This window comes from Balaenoptera ricei, chromosome X (assembly GCF_028023285.1).
Source record: "Balaenoptera ricei isolate mBalRic1 chromosome X, mBalRic1.hap2, whole genome shotgun sequence".
Lineage (NCBI taxonomy): Eukaryota > Metazoa > Chordata > Mammalia > Artiodactyla > Balaenopteridae > Balaenoptera > Balaenoptera ricei.
The window spans coordinates 64,741,611-64,757,573 of record NC_082660.1 but is presented as its reverse complement, the minus strand read 5'-3'; the positions used below and the strand labels follow the sequence as shown (position 1 = coordinate 64,757,573).

Sequence of the window (15,963 nt, the reverse complement as noted above, 5' to 3'; positions counted from 1 at the left end):
GGCAGCAGCCTTAGCGTCTCATGCCCGTCTCTAGGGTCCGTGCTGATAGCTGCGGCTCACGCCCGTCTCTGGAGTTCATTTAGGCGGCGCTCTAAATCCCCTCTCCTCACGCACCAGGAAACAAAGAGGCAAAAAAAATGTCTCTTGCCTCTTCGGCAGCTCCAGACCTTTTCCCGGACTCCCTCCCGGCTAGCTGTGGTGCACTAACCCCTTCAGGCTGTGTTCATGCCGCCAAGCCCAGTCCTCTCCCTGGGATCTGACTGAAGCCCGAGCCTTAGCTCCCAGCCCCCACCCATCCTGGCGGGTGAGCAGACAACCTCTCAGGCTGGTGAGTGTTGGTCGGCACTGTTCCTCTGTGCGGGAATCTCTCCACTTTGCCGTCCACACCCCTGTTGCTTTGCTCTCCTCCATGGCTCCGAAGCTCCCCACCTCCGCCACCAGCAGTCTCTGCCCACGAAGGTGCTTCCTAGTGTGTGGAAACCTTTCCTCCTTCACAGCTCCCTCCCACTGGTTCAGGTCCTGTCCCTATTCTTTTGTCTCTATTATTTCTTTTTTCTTTTACCCTACCCAGGTACGTGGGGAGTTTCTTGCCTTTTGGGAGGCCTGACGTCTTCTGCCAGCGTTCAGTGGGTGTTCTATAGGAGCAGTTCCACGTGTAGATCGTATGATCCTTTTAATGTGCTGTTGGATTCTGTGTGCTAGTATTTTGTTGAGGATTTTTGCATCTCTGTTAATCAGTGATATTGGCCTGCAGTTTTCTTTTTTTTGACATCTTTGTCTGCTTTTGGTATCAAGGTGATGGTGGCCTCGTAGAATGAGTTTGGGAATGTTCCTTCCTCTGCTATATTTTCGAAGAGTTTGAGAAGAATAATTTATAGCTCTTCTCTAAATGCTTGATGGAAGTCTCCTGTGACGCCATCTGGTCCTGGGCTTTTATTTGTTGGGAGATTTTTGATCACAGTTTCAATTTCAGTACTTGTGATTGGTCTGTTCATATTTTCTGTTTCTTCCTGGTTCAGTCTCGGAAGGTTGTGCATTTCTAAGATTTGTCCATTTCTTCCAGGTTGTCCATTTTATTGGCATAGAGTTGCTTGTAGTATTCTCTCATGATCCTTTGTATTTCTGTAGTGTCAGTTGTTACTTCTCCTTTTGCATTTCTAATTCTATTGATTTGAGTCTTCTCCCTTTTTTTCTTGATGAGGCTGGCTAATGGTTTATCAATTTTGTTTATCTTCTCAAAGAACCATCTTTTAGTTTTATTGATCTTTGCTACTGTTTCCTTCATTTCTTTTTCATTTATTTCTGATCTGATCTTTATGATTTCTTTCCTTCTGCTAACTTTGCAGTTTTTTTGTTCTTCTTTGTCTAATTGACTTAGGTGTAAGGTTAGGTTGTTTATTTGAGTTGTTTCTTGTTTCTTGAGGTAAGAGTGTATTGCTATAAACTTCCCTCTTAGAACTGCTTTTGCTGCATTCCATAGGTTTTGGGTCATCATGTTTTCACTGTCATTTTTTTCTAGGTATTTTTTAATATCCTTTTTGATTTCTTCACTGATCTCTTGGTTATTTAGTAATGTATGGTTTAGCCTCCCTGTGTTTGTATTTTTTACGGTTTTTTTCCTGTAATTGATATCTAGTCTCATAGCGTTGTGATCGGAATAGATACTTGATACGATTTCAATTTTCATAAATTTACCAAGGCTTGATTTGTGACCCAAGATATGATCTATCCTGGAGAATGTTTCATGAGTACTTGAGAAGAATGTGTATTATGTTGTTTTTGGATGGAATGTCCTATAAATATCAGTTAAGTCCATCTTGTTTAATGTGTCACTTAATGCTTGTGTTTCCGTATTTTTTTTCATTTTGGAAGATCTGTCCATTGGTTAAAGTGGTGTGTTAAAGTCCCCTACTATGATTTTGTTACCGCCGATTTCCCCTTTTATGGCTGTTAGCATTTGCCTTATGTATGAGGTGCTCCTATGTTGGGTGCATAAATATTTATAGTTGTTATATCTTCTTTTTAGATTGATCCCTTGATCTTTATGTAGTGTCCTTCTCTGTCTCTTGTAATAGTCTTTATTTTAAAGTCTATCTTGTCTGATATGAGAATTGCTACTCCAGCTTTCTTTTGATTTCCATTTGCATGGAATATGTTTTTCCATCCCCTCACTTTCAGTCTGTATGTGTCCCTAGGTCTGAAATGTGTCTCCTGTAGACCGCATATATATGGGTCCTGTTTTTGTATCCATTCAGCCAGTCTGTGTCTTTTTGTGGGAGCATTTAATCCATTTACATTTAAGGTAATTATCGGTATGTATGCTGCTATTACCATTTTCTTAATTGTTTTGGGTTTGTTATTGTAGGTCTTTTCCTTCTTTTTTGTTTCCTGCCTAGAGAAGTTCCTTTAGCATTTGTTGTAAAGCTGGTTTGGTGGTGCTGAATTCTCTTAACTTTTGCATGTCTGTAAAGGGTTTAATTTCTCCATCAAATCTGAATGAGATCCTTGCTGGGTAGAGTAATCTTGGTTGTAGGTTTCTCTCCTTCATCACTTTAAATATGTCCTGCCACTCCCTTCTGGCTTGGAGAGTTTCTGCTCAGAGATCCGCTGTTAACCTTATGGGGATTCACTTGTATGTCATATGTTGCTTTTCCCTTGCTGCTTTTAAAATTTTTTCTTTGTATTTAATTTTTGATAGTTTGATTAATATGTGTCTTGGTGTGTTTCTCCTTGGATTTAACGTGTATGGGACTCTCTGTGCTTCCAGGACTTGATTAACTATTTCCTTTCCCATATTAGGGAAGTTTTCAACTATAATCTCTTCAAATATTTTCTCAGTCCCTTTCTTTTTCTCTTCTTCTTCTGGGACCCCTATAATTCGAATGTTGGTGCGTTTAATGTTGTCCCAGATGTCTCTGAGACTGTCCTCAGTTCTTTTCATTCTTTTTTCTTTATTCCGCTCTGCAGTAGTTATTTCCACTATTTTATCTTCCAGGTCACTTCTCCGTTCTTCTACCTCAGTTATTCTGCTATTGATCCCTTCTAGAGTATTTTTAATTTCATTTATTGTGTTGTTCATCATTGCTTGGTTCCTCTTTAGTTCTTCTACGTCCTTGTTAAATGTTTCTTGCATTTTGTCTATTCTATTTCCAAGATTTTGGATCATCTTTACTCTCATTATTCTGAATTCTTTTTCAGGTAGACTGCCTATTTCCTCTTCATTTGTTAGGTCTGGTGGGTTTTTACCTTGCTCCTTCATCTGCTGCATATTTCTCTGTCTTCTTATTTTGTTTAACTTACTGTGTTTGTTGTCTCCTTTTCGCAGGCTGCAGGTTTGTAGTCCCCGTTGTTTTTGGTGTCTGCCCACAGCGGGTGAGGTTTGCTCAGTGGCTAGTGTAGATTTCCAGGTGGAGGCTACTGGTGCCTTTGTTCTGGTGGGTGGGGCTGGATCTTGTCTTTCTCTTGGGCAGGGACATGTCTGGTGGTGTGTTTTGGGGTGTCTGTGACCTTATTATGATTTTAGCCAGCCTCTCTGCTAATGGGTATGGTTGTGTTCCTTTCTTGCTAGTTGTTTGGCGTGGGGCATCCAGCACTGTAGCTTGCTGGTCACTGAGTGGAGCTGGGTCTTAGCATTGAGATGGAGATCTCTGGGAGAGCTCTCACCAATTGATGTTACTTGGGGCTGGGAGGTCTCTGGTGGTCCAATGTCCTGAACTCGGCTCTCCCACCTCAGAGGCTCAGGCCTTGTGCCAGGCCAGAGTACCAGGACCCTATCAGCCACATGGCTCAGAAGAAAAGGGAGAAAAAAAGAAAGAAAAAAGAATAATGATAAAATTTTTAAATTATTTAAATAAAAATTATAATAATAATAAAAAAAGAAGAGAGCTTACAAACCAATAAAGAAATCCACCAGGGCCTTCCCTGGTGGTGCAGTGGTTGAGAATCTGCCTACTAATGCAGGGGACACGGGTTCAAGCCCTGGTCTGGGAAGATCCCACGTGCCACGGAGCAACTAGGCCCGTGAGCCACAATTACTGAGCCTGCGCGTCTGGAGCCTGTGCTCCGCAACAAGAGAGGCCATGATAGTGAGAGGCCCGCGCACCACGATGAAGAGTGGCCCCCCGCTTGCTGCAACTAGAGAAAGCCCGCACAGAAACGAAGACCCAACACAGCCAAAAATAAATAAATAAATATTTTTAAAAAACGAAATCCACCAATAATAACAAGCGCTAAACACGAAACTAAGATAAACATAAAAATCAGAAACAAATCAGTCATAGACAGCAAACCCCAAGTCTACAGTTGCTCCCAAAGTCCACCGCCTCAATTTTGGGATGATTTGTTGTCAATTCAGGTATTCCACAGATGCACGGTAAATCAAGTTGATTGTGGGGATTTAATCCACTGCTCCTGAGGCTGCACAGAGAAATTTCCATTTCTCTTCTTTGTTCACACAGCTTCTGGGGTTCAGCTTTGGTTTTGGCCCCATCTCTGCATGTAGGCCGCCCTCAGGCATCTGTTCCCACCCAGATAGGATGGGGTTAACGCAGTGGTTGATTAGGGGGCTCTTGCTCATTCAGGCCGGGGGAGGGAGGGGTATGGTTGTTATAAATGGAATGCGGGGCGAGCCTGCAGTGGCAGAGGCCAGCATGATGTTGCAACTGCCTGACGTGTGCCATGTGTTGTCCTGGGGTAGTTGTCCCTGGATCATGGGACAACTTATTGAATGGCGGGCTGCACAGGCTTGCGGGGCAGCAGGGGTGTTGTGCATAGTGACCTGTGCTTGCACACAGGATTCTTGGTGGCTGCAGCAGCAGCCTTAGCGTTTCATGCCCATCTCTGGGGTCTGAGCTGATAGCCGTGGCTCACACCCATCTCTGGAGCTCGTTTAAGCGGTGCTCTGCCTTCTGTGGGCAGACCAGGAAAGAATCCCCTCTCCTCGCACACCCTGAAACAATGGTCTCTTGCCTCTTAGGCAGGTCCAGACTTTTTCCCCAGACTCCCTCCTGGCTAACTGTGGCACACTAGCCCCCTTCAGGCTGTGTTCACGCAGCCAACCCCAGTCCTCTCCCTGGGATCTGAACTCGAAAGGCCGAGCCTCAGTTCCCAGTTCCCACCCGCCACGGCGGTGAGCAGACAAGCCTCTCAGTCTGGTGAGTGCTGGTCGGAATCGATTCTCTGTGCAGGAATCTCTCCACTTTGCCCTCTGCACCCCTGTTGCTGCGCTGTCCTCCGTGGCTCTGAAGCTTCCCCCCCGCCGCCCACCCCCTGTCTCCTCCAGTGAAGGGGCTCCCTAATGTGTGGAAACTTTTCCTCCTTCACAGCTCCCTCCCACTGTTGCAGGTCCCATCCCTATTCTTTTGTCTCTCTTTATTCTTTTGCCCTACCCAAGTACATGGGGAGTTTCTTGCCTTTTGGGAAGTCTGAGGTCTTCTGCCAGCATTCAGTAAGTGTTCTGTCAGAGTTGCTCCACATGTAGATGTATTTTTGATGTATTTGTGGGGAGGAACGTGATCTCCACATCTTACTCCTCCACCATCTTGAAGGTCCCCCCTGAAAATGGTTCTTTCTGGAATATGCCAGGGCAATGTGGTCTTTTGCAGTTAACTGTTTCTCAGAACACAAAAGGGTGAGTGGTTTCCTACCAATGATGATTCCTAGAAGCATGGGGCTCAAAGTTCAATACTGGCAATGACATGACTCTGCTTTGTCAATTTTGTCTATGGAATTTCTCTGTATTCTCTTTTGTATGCCATACTATTTCTGCTTGCCTTTTTTGTTTGTTTTTTGCTTTTGTTTTTCTGTACTTATTACCTGGTTCCCTAACTTAATTGTAGGCTCTCTGAGGGAAGGAAGTATGTCTTATATTGATTTGTATTTCTCCTCTTCCCCAATGCCCTCCTCTTTTTGCCTAACAGTGTTGCATCCCAACTACCCAAAAGTTACTGACTTCAGTAGAAAGACATTATCTCTTTTTTGATGTGCTAAGATAGTAAGTAGATATATAAATTGTAATCTTTTCATAATTGGAAATAATCATCCAAGAACTTTTAAAGTTACATATTTAACTCTTGTTTACAGAGAATTCAGGGATGGTCAAAGCTTTTTCTCTAATTGGTTTCTTTCTGCTTACATACATAATGCCAACCTATTCTTTTGCTTAGATGATCGCTGAGTTCACCTTCATGAGCAAAGTCTGTGTCTACTGGTATTTTTACCAACTTCCTGCTGTCTGGTGTACCTGTCTCATTGACTCAGCCTGTGAACCAGGGCATTGTTCAGAATATGAAATATTATGGAAGAGATTTCATGAAGGAGTTTATGCATTTTGTAGGCAATAAAAAGACCTTACAATCTCACAGTAACAAAGATGCCATTTTAAATGATGCTCATGCCTAGAATTCTGTTTCAAATAAAATATCAGGGAGAACATAGGAAAAAATGGGCTGAATGTTCAAAGTGTCTGTGGAAGCAAAAGAAACTGAAGCATTTAGGATGAGGCCTTAAAAACAAATTATAACACATGTTTGATGATAATGTTCTTTCACATCTACTCAACAAGGCTTAATGGAAGCGCAATAAAAGACTAGGTTAATGTTGACAAGAGTTTAAAGCGACACAGTATCACTGATAGCAAAAACGGTAAAGGACATCAGTGAAGTCAGTGAAGACAACTTTAGTGAAGGAGACAAAATAACTTCAGAAGAGGCTGCTTCAATCACCATTGTAATAATTACACATACGGGAAGGCAACCACACTGCACTGCCCAGGAGGTCATGCATTTGTACATTCTACACTCAGCTTTTATGAGCAACAAGTGCCAAGACTTACTGAAAAAAAAATTTCTGGGTTATGTCATAGGGTCAGTACAGAGAAATCAAGTCGCCAACATCTTCTACATATGTCTGAACAAGATAGTTTTTAAAGCCCCTTCTAGATTCTAGCTTTCTTAAACTCCTATAAGTAGTCATCAGTGTTCATCATGATGACCCCAGGGTACTACAATTTTTAAAAATGATTTCTGAATCATTAGAGAAAGGTTCTGTTTTGTTCGATATAGTTATATTTTAAATCTTTGAAAATCAGGGATCCCGAATAGAAAATATTACCAATCAACCTGAATATTTACTTTACCAAAACACTTCATTCCCTGATCATTCTGGGCCGTTTACCATATAATGTTCTTAGGTAGATTTTTGTTTTTCTTAAAAGAAGGGGAAATTGTAAGGGAATAGATCTCAAGGGTTAGATCCTTGGCTATAAAGACTCCCTTGGATTGCTTGTGGCTGTTGGCTGTAGCGACTTGTTTTCTTGCAGAGATGAAGCATCTGGTTTTTGTTATCTCAATGATGCTGTCCTGGGAATATTACGATTACGACGGAAATTTGACCGTATTCTCTATGTGGATTTGGATCTGCACCACGGAGATGGTAAGCCCTTCACTTTCAAAGGTGCTTCGCTGCTAGGACTGCAGGTTTTTATCAGTAAAGCTGCTTCTAGGCAACTGGTAACAGGAGAAATGCCTCTTGCAATTGAAATTTTCCTAATCCAGAATCCTCAAGTAGGTAGAGATTCTTTTAACTGATGCAATGCCTCCTGTGCTGACCAAGCTGCTTTAAAATACCAGATTCTTGTAATTTCTCCTCCCCTCTCCTCCAGTAGCAAAGCTCTCCAGTAGAGAACTTTAAGAAGTGGAAATCAGGGTAAGATTTCCTAGTGTTTACTCCAGTGCTTAGTAACCTCCCTCAGGCAACTTCCATAGGTTCTAAATGAAATCTGCAGTCAGAGCTGAGAGTCCTGATGCTTCTCTTAAAATAGAAGAGGTGCATGGTGGACTAACATTCTGAATTTTTCACCAATAGGGATACCAACTCATGCAGTGATCAGAATCTGTGCTACTTGCTTTTTATTGCTAAAATATTTAGTCCTGCACAAACTCAGGGCACCTTCTCTAACTTTTAATAGCAGCAGACTCTAACAATTTGCCTTAACCCCATTAATCCTCTCTTAGAAGACTTCACTAAAAGGATGTATTCAGCCCTCCTGTGTACTTTTCATCTAGAATGTAGAACTACAGTGACAGTTACCCTCATTCTGTTTCTTTACTATAGCCTGTGTATGACACATATTTCCATCGATCTAGGACACTTATCCAGTCAAATTAGTTAAGGATATTCCCTCCCTGCCCCCACATCAGTGATTCCTGCTTCCCTGTTTCCAGGGATCTTTTGAGACAAACTAGCAAAACCAAGGCATAAGAGATGAAAAGAATAGTATGTGATGGAAGCTAGGGTCAGCTCTGCTGCCAAAACAGAAAAAGGAAGAAATTGTGGGAGAGACCTCCCAGGGAGTTCAGCTAGATGGAAGCTTCCATGGAATGGTGACAGAAAATTAAAGGTAACGGAGAGAAGAGAGAAGGGTTAAAACAACCAACACACTACTTTGAGAACCATGTCCAATGAATATCTGAATACTCAGCCAATGCAAAATCCAGCCTTGCTCAAAACCCTTCAGAGGCTCTTATTGCCTATAACAAGGGTAACATTTGGCCGGTGGCTTGTTTTTGTATGACCAGAGAGCTAAGAATGGTTTTTTACATTTTACAAGGTTGTAAAGCAGAAAAAAATGCAATAAAGACCATGTAGTTTTCAAAGCCTAAAATATTTACTATGTAGCCACTTGGTTTGCTAAACCTCGGCCTATAGCAATGGTTCTCAAACTTGAATTTTGATCAGGATGACCTGGCGGCGGGGAGAGCTTGTTTTAAAATGCAGATTCCTGGGCCACATCCACCAGATAGTCAGATTTAGTAGGTCTGGTATGGAACCTGGAAATCTCCATATTAATATCACCCCAGTTGTTCCACAGGCTACACTTTGAAAAACAGTGGTCTTCAAGGTAAAGTCCACATTATTTGCCCTGTCTTTCAAGGCCTGCCTCAAAGAGGCCTCACCTCCTCTCTCCAGCCTTGTCTTTCACTACTTGCTGTCCAGGCTACTCTATTCAATGATGCCCAGACACGTCTCACTGTTCCCTCCTCCCTGACTTTGTGGTACTTTTTCCTAACTTAGTTTTGTATTCTTTTCCCCTTTTGCATCTTCAGGTTCTACCCAAGAGCTCAAGTCGGTAGCAGATCTGTCCCGACCACTCCAGCCCAAGTGGCCTCTCCCCCTGTTCACTGTATTGTCCTGTATTGTTTCTATCACTGATTTGATTTTTAATTATATATTGTCTTATATTGTGAGCGAATTCTTTAATGTGTATATGGCTTCTCCTCCCATAGAATCTTTCAGTTCCTCCAGAGCAGAGTTCAAGTTATTTACTTCTTTCTGTCCTATGCAGTGGCAGGAACAAACAGACCTATGCCTATAGTAGTGGTTCAGTAAAATATTTGTTGAATGAATGAGTGATTATGAAATTCAAACTCTTAGTATCAGAGTTCAAGAATAGAATCAAGTCTATTAAACCATGTAAGAATGAAATAAGACTGTCACCTGAAACCATTCTTTCCATTTGCAATGTTATTTCTACACCATTTAGAGTTTCCTGTTTTAGCCAGCTTTTATGGTGTGTTTCATTTCAGTTTATTTCCCCTCTTCAGCACCTCCCTTACAGTGACCCCTGCCCCACCTCCAAACTCTTACACATTTGGTTTATTTTAAATCTCCCATGATTCCATAACTAGCATCCTGCGGTGGCCTCAGCAGCACCCCTACCCCATCTTCACCTTCTTTCAGCTACCTAACCACTCTTCACTTTCACACCGAGCCCCATACCCTCCTCTCTGTCTATGTCCTTTCTTAAAGTATGATTTTCTAACAACACCTAATGGCGTTTCCCATGAGAAGTGATACAAATGGCTACTAAACATATGAAAAGGTGCTCAACACCGTAAGACTCAGAGAAATGCAAATTAGAACAAGACGGTTCTTTCTGCCTAAGATTAAAAAGAATAATGATACCCAGTGTCAGTCATGATGTCAGAAAACGGGAACTCTTACACACCATTGAGAGAAGTGTAAATTGGTACCACCTTTCTGGATGGATAAATAATCAGGATTTTCATGAATTATCCTTGTTTATACTTCCGTTTCTAAGTTAAAATGCTATTTTAATTTATTTTCTTTTGTTTTATTTTGTTTACTTAATGCCTTGTGCCTGGAGCCTTTAACTGGTTTTAACTGCCTCCCCAGGGCAAAACATAAGGCTTGGGAAATTCAAACATACCTGTGATATACAAATAGAGTCAATATTTTTTTAAGGTCTCTGTTGGCCTCTAATGAAGACTAAAAGCATTAAGTAAACAGAGACAATTTCTTTATTCGAAGTATCAAAGAGGGTAATACATGAATTTGCTAAGAGTTCTTCCATTTTACAAATGGATTATCTGAATACAGTACGACAATTATGTGGTTCTGGGAGGAAAAGTGTAGAGGTGGGCAGCGTGTTTATCTGAATAAGTAGTGGCTTGTTAGAGACATCTTCTATCTCCCAGGCCTCTCTTCATTTTCTGACTGTTAAAATGGAAAGGAGACTCCTTTCTAGAAGTTTTTCCTCCTGTCTTTCTCCAGGCTTTAAAAAGCTGTCATTCAAGCTGCTGTTAAGGACTACTTTTAGCCAGAAACATGTACTATAAGTTACTTAGTACACACGGAACTTTGGGTGAACTGCATTTATAACCAAATCTGTATTATAGAGAGGCATTTTATAATTACGTTTTCACTATGCAATGCCTAATGTTCGTATTGGTCATGTTTTTCAAAGGGTTGCCACATTGTACTTCTTTGAAAAAAATCCCAAGAATTTAACTTAGAACCACTGAAACAAAACATAAAACTTCCAAGATGGTTCCAGTTTCCTTTATGCAGCTCTGTTGACAATGCCTCAATTATGAGCTCCAGCCCTTCCCCACCTTTTAGAACAGGTTGTCAAAGAGAGCCTGTGCATCCCCATTGCTTGGAAATGTCCAGCTTTAATTTGAGTGAATTTGAAAAGGAACCCCAAACTTCGCTTGAGGCCAGAGTTCCACCTCATCTTGTAATGACAGAGATCCAAGACCAGAGTTTTGTTACTTTTATTCCTCAGCTTGCTAGCTTTATTACTGCTACCTTCTCCTCTCTCTTCCTTCCCACAGCTGCTTTCTAGAGTTTCAGTTGTTGAAAACAGAGAGTTGCATATATGAAGTGATTCTTCTGCCATTTCTTTCTCTGGTAGGTGTAGAAGATGCCTTCAGTTTCACCTCCAAAGTCATGACGGTGTCCCTGCACAAATTCTCCCCAGGATTTTTCCCAGGCAAGTGATCTGTGTGCTCAGTATTACATTTGAGGAATAAATACTGCAGTTCTATACATTTCTTATATCTTGTATTTCGATAGCTGCATGCTGTGAATGCCGTATTGGTGCTACTCCATGCAAAACATTTAACACAGGTCATTTCAGGTGACAGCAATAAAAGGAATGTAATGCTGCTGCTTTTTCCAGATGATTTTCATGGACTGTCAATAGACAGCTCACTTACACTTAGTGTACTATCAGGTAGCCTGTGTAACCTTCAACATCCTGATAAGTGTGATGATATATTAGTATTATGTCAATCTAAGATGTATGAAAAATCTAGTGAAGAAGTTAATCTCTATTTTTTTGTTCATTTGATCCAGCAAGATGGAGACTAAGGTTTTCCCATTTTCTTAGTTTTCCTGCTTCCCCAACACTGTTTACAACAGTTATTATTTTTTTAATTTCATTCCCTTAGAAACCATCATTCATTCAAGATTGTTCTGCTAATTGACCTTTTGATTTTCTGAATTCCTATCAGAGAAGCCTTTAAGTTTTCTAATTCTCATGTTCTTAAAACTGTTCTCCATGTTCCTCTCTTTGACAGGAACAGGTGATGTGTCTGATGTCGGCCTAGGGAAGGGACGGTACTACAGTGTAAATGTGCCCATTCAGGATGGCATACAGGATGAGAAGTATTACCACATCTGCGAAAGGTATAGCTGCAGTGCTGAGCCAGTAACAAGTGCATTACTTTTCTGTAGGATGCAATGGCCCGCAATCCCACAGAATTCTTGTTTTCAAAGAACCATCTGAAAAAAAATTAAAAAGCTACTATATACTCATGTAGCTTTTGTACACTGCTCACTATGCTTATTTGATCAGGTAACCATCCCCTGTCTGGGAGAGCAGAGTGTTTGGACCAGAGCCACACTCTCAGTTTGATCTTACCTGCCACTCTATATGAATAAGGCCTTCCCAAGAGCAGAGCTTCTCGGCTGTCCTGGGGAATCCCTTGTCTACTAGTTTCTTAGCTAAAACCTGCATATAATATGATTTCATTAGCCTGGGAGGGTCAGTTTCGGTTTTCCGTCATGGAGATCTGCTTCCATCCACTGGTGTGAATATTAGAGAGTTCTTTATTACGAGTTCTTGAGTTCTATCCGTTGTATTAAAATTGGAGTCAGAAATCTGTTCTTTTTGCGCTATGGTTAAGGATTAAATTACAGCCACTTGTAGGCAGACAGTTTGGTGCCACTGTGTAGATCAGACCATTGGGGCTGAAAAGCCCTACGGAATGGGGAAGAGGGTGGCTAAACTCATATTCGTGAAAATTGAGATTGGTCAGGTACAAATTCACTGCTGACATTGGCAGTAGAGAAAGTGAGTCTGACTAGAAGTCAGCAAGTCAACATTACTTAAGGTTGAGGGGATTGAGGTGCTTTTGATCCCTCTCCCACTCGGCTCAGATTTCTCCCAACCTTCTGGTGGAAACAGGGACTTCCCAAAGGAGCCTGCACTGGCCGTCATCACTGGCAGTTGTATAAACAAAGTAGAAGTATTAAAAAATAAAAACTTTATGCTTCAAAGGTGCCTCTTAGCTCAAGAGTTTTGGCAAGCTGGGTCATCAGCAGCAGCCCTAGCCTCTTCATATTTTAATCATGTCCCCTGGCTACCTCTGCATTGTCAGGCTGAAAAGGCCTCTTTTTCTTTCTTTTTTTTTTTTTTTGAGCCTGCCATTGATGGTTTTAATTGCCCTTCTTTGTTCCTCTTGGGCTCTGTTCTGTCCTTCTTGATATGTTCAGATCAGAGCTGCTTACGTAACTTTACCAAAAATGTCCTGTAGTTCTATGTAAAAGGAGAATTATTTTGTTTTTCTTTTAATCCCCTTATTGACAGTGCCCAACATTTTGTTGCCTTTTTTTTTTTTTTTTTTGCCATATCAGGAAACTAGGTTGTTCTCTTCAGTGCTCTGTCCACGGGGTTTCCTAGAGCTTTTTCCTGGGCCTTAATTGAAAGGTCAGCACTCGTCATCCTGCAAGTGTAGTTTGTAATCTCTGGCCTTCCCTAAATGGATTACCTTACATGTGCCCCTATTGAAGCTCATCTGCCAGTCATAAAACCTCCTGAGGTCTTCCTTTCTCCCCATCACCTTGGCATTTCACTGTCCGGAAAAGCTGAGTATCATCTGCAGACTTGAGGATTTCCCAGTGGCCACCCCCAAGCCAGTCTACTACTTACCCTTCTTCAATCAGAAAAATGTCTGTTTCTCCCCTAAATTTCCTTTCTCTCTCTAAACCAGTTCCTACTACATGATTTTTAAAAATTGTAATCCCATAGAATTTCATGTTTAAAAACAGCCTTGGTATCAAACTTAATTAAACATTTTAAAAGCGAGTTTAGCCCTGAGGAAAAGCTCCGTGGAGGATCACACATAATTTCCCTTTACAGAAACCATGTTGCCACCTCCACCCCAGTGTTCAGATAGCCAGCGTTTATTAAAGATTCTTCTGGCTTGCCTACCAGAGTACCAGACACTCGTCAGTTTATAGTTCCCAGGGCCCGTTTTACCTGTGGAGCCGCACCGGCAAACCTCACAGCGATCACCCAGAATAACAGGCTCCAGGTTTTGATTAGAGGGACAATCATTTTTCCCTTTGACTTCTTTCAGAGGGACAATCATTTTTCCCTATGACTTCTTTCAGAAGTCATGTGGTCAGGGTGTTACATGAAGACAGCTCTGATTCCAAGTGTGCCAAGAAGGCTTCCTGACCCAAACATCTCTCCCATCTGTTGGACTAATATCTGAAATTCCTTTAACAGGAAACATACTTTTATTCTACAATTAGAAATAGGCCTTAAAATGGAACCTCTCCTCCTTACCCTAACTCTTCCATGGATGTACGGTTCCACAGACCTTTTCTTGACAGCAGATTTTGAAAGGGTTAAAGCGTGAGCACCCTGAGCATTCAGAGGAGCAGTAGTGGGAAAGGGGCACAAACAACAAAACAATCTTTGCCACCTAAATAGTTTTGCAGAGGGTCAGCCCTAGTAACTGTATCGCTTAGTCCCAGTCATTATGTTTTTGACTATTTCTAGTTTGTTGCTTGGAACCAGAATGTCTTGTTCATTTACCATTATGACATCTGGCTCATCTGCCTACCTCAAAAGACAGAGTAGATAGAAATAGCTCACTCTTGTAAAAAGGTCATTCAGTTCATCTGCAATCTCTTTTTCATCCTTTTTGTTCCATGAGCCCACTGGTTTTCTGGCTCACTTCTTACGTGTGATAAATAAAGGACCTCTTATTGCTGGTTCATTTACAAGATGCTCTAATTTTCGTTTGCCACTAGTTTGCTCCTGAACTACATCTCCCTGTGGGATTCAGGAGCCCTTTTTCTTTCCCTTCCTTCCTTCTTTCCTTCCTTTTTTTTCTTTATGTCTTTTTCCTCTGCTGTAGCCTTTTTTGACTTTGCCAGCTAGGCAGGAACGTAATGGCTTCATCTTAAGGTTGAATATACTCTCTTTATTTAAAAAAAAACGTCTTAGAGTTTCCTTTTTAATAGACTGGATATGGAATCTTTACCTGAAGGTTTTCAGCACCAAAAGTTCCATTTTATGAAAAAGACAATTTCACAGTGAGAGCTCCCTAGGTCATTCCATGCTAATTTAGAAGGGCAAGGGTCACAATTCCCAAAAGCTTCCCATAATTTATATACAGGCAAAGTTCGATGGGAGAGGAAAGCTGTTTTGCCAAAAGGACTGTTTGCTAATTCCCAGGCTCTGTCATCTGAAAGAGAAAATACTGCTCTGCCTTTGTTTAACCTGTTTGCTCTCTAATTGTATTTGAATGCAATATGAGATAATCTTAATAATGTTTAAGCTACTACCCAAAAGGCTGTGTTGATGACTTTGGGAACATTTATAGTTAAGGAGTCTAGGAGAAAAGGACAAATAACCAGTACTTCTTGCAGTTGGTTCAAGAGAGGTACCTCTCTGAACCCTTACATCTTGCAGGATGACCAAACTACTTGCCCACTGTGAACTGTCATGACATATGCGTAACTTGAAGAAGAATTTCAGAGTTGTGTCCAAACTTCTTAGTTTGTATCCTACCTATCATTTTACAGCCCTAACAGCCAGAAAGCATTCTTTACTAAATGTCCAGTTATTGGGATATATCTCATAGAAAAGCTATATATATGGTACTTATGGTGTGTATGGATACAGAGCATACTAAAGTTGACACAATATTTTGGGGAAAAAACCTCACATTTTGTTAAGAATATTCAGCTATTCAACTTTGTAAAATAATTAAGTACAGACATTGCATAAATATTTCACCAAAAGGAAAACACATTGTTAAACAGACTTCTCAATGAATAGGACTTATGAAAGGCCCTATTAAGCAGGGCTTCTCAATCAATAGTAGTCTTTATATCCACATATGCAAAACTTTGCTAGTAAGAGCTATCAGTCCAACCAAAGAAATAATCTTATTCTAGTGAACTAGGGTTCACAGTAGTAGTTATTAAAATAAGGATCTTCCTGTATTTGGCCTGTTTACCTTGAGTCCTATGGCTTATATTCTGTAACTCAAAATTAAAAGAAACCTTTTTTTGCCATCAAAGACCATTGACCTAAAGAAAACTTCAGGGACTCTGGAAGTTAAAAGAAGCAACAACAAC

General features: G+C 41.1%; 1 protein-coding gene across 4 annotated transcripts in view; it reads left to right on the top strand.

The window, feature by feature from the left end:
* Positions 1-15,963, top strand: part of HDAC8 (histone deacetylase 8) — a 240,597-nt gene that overhangs the window by 69,057 nt on the left and 155,577 nt on the right. For all 4 annotated transcript variants that reach the window (XM_059909937.1, XM_059909938.1, XM_059909940.1 and 1 more), the window contains exons 6-8: positions 7,319-7,431; positions 11,216-11,293; positions 11,883-11,991. In XM_059909937.1, the coding sequence (XP_059765920.1) occupies positions 7,319-7,431; positions 11,216-11,293; positions 11,883-11,991 (300 nt within the window). The remainder of the gene's footprint in view (positions 1-7,318; positions 7,432-11,215; positions 11,294-11,882; positions 11,992-15,963) is intronic.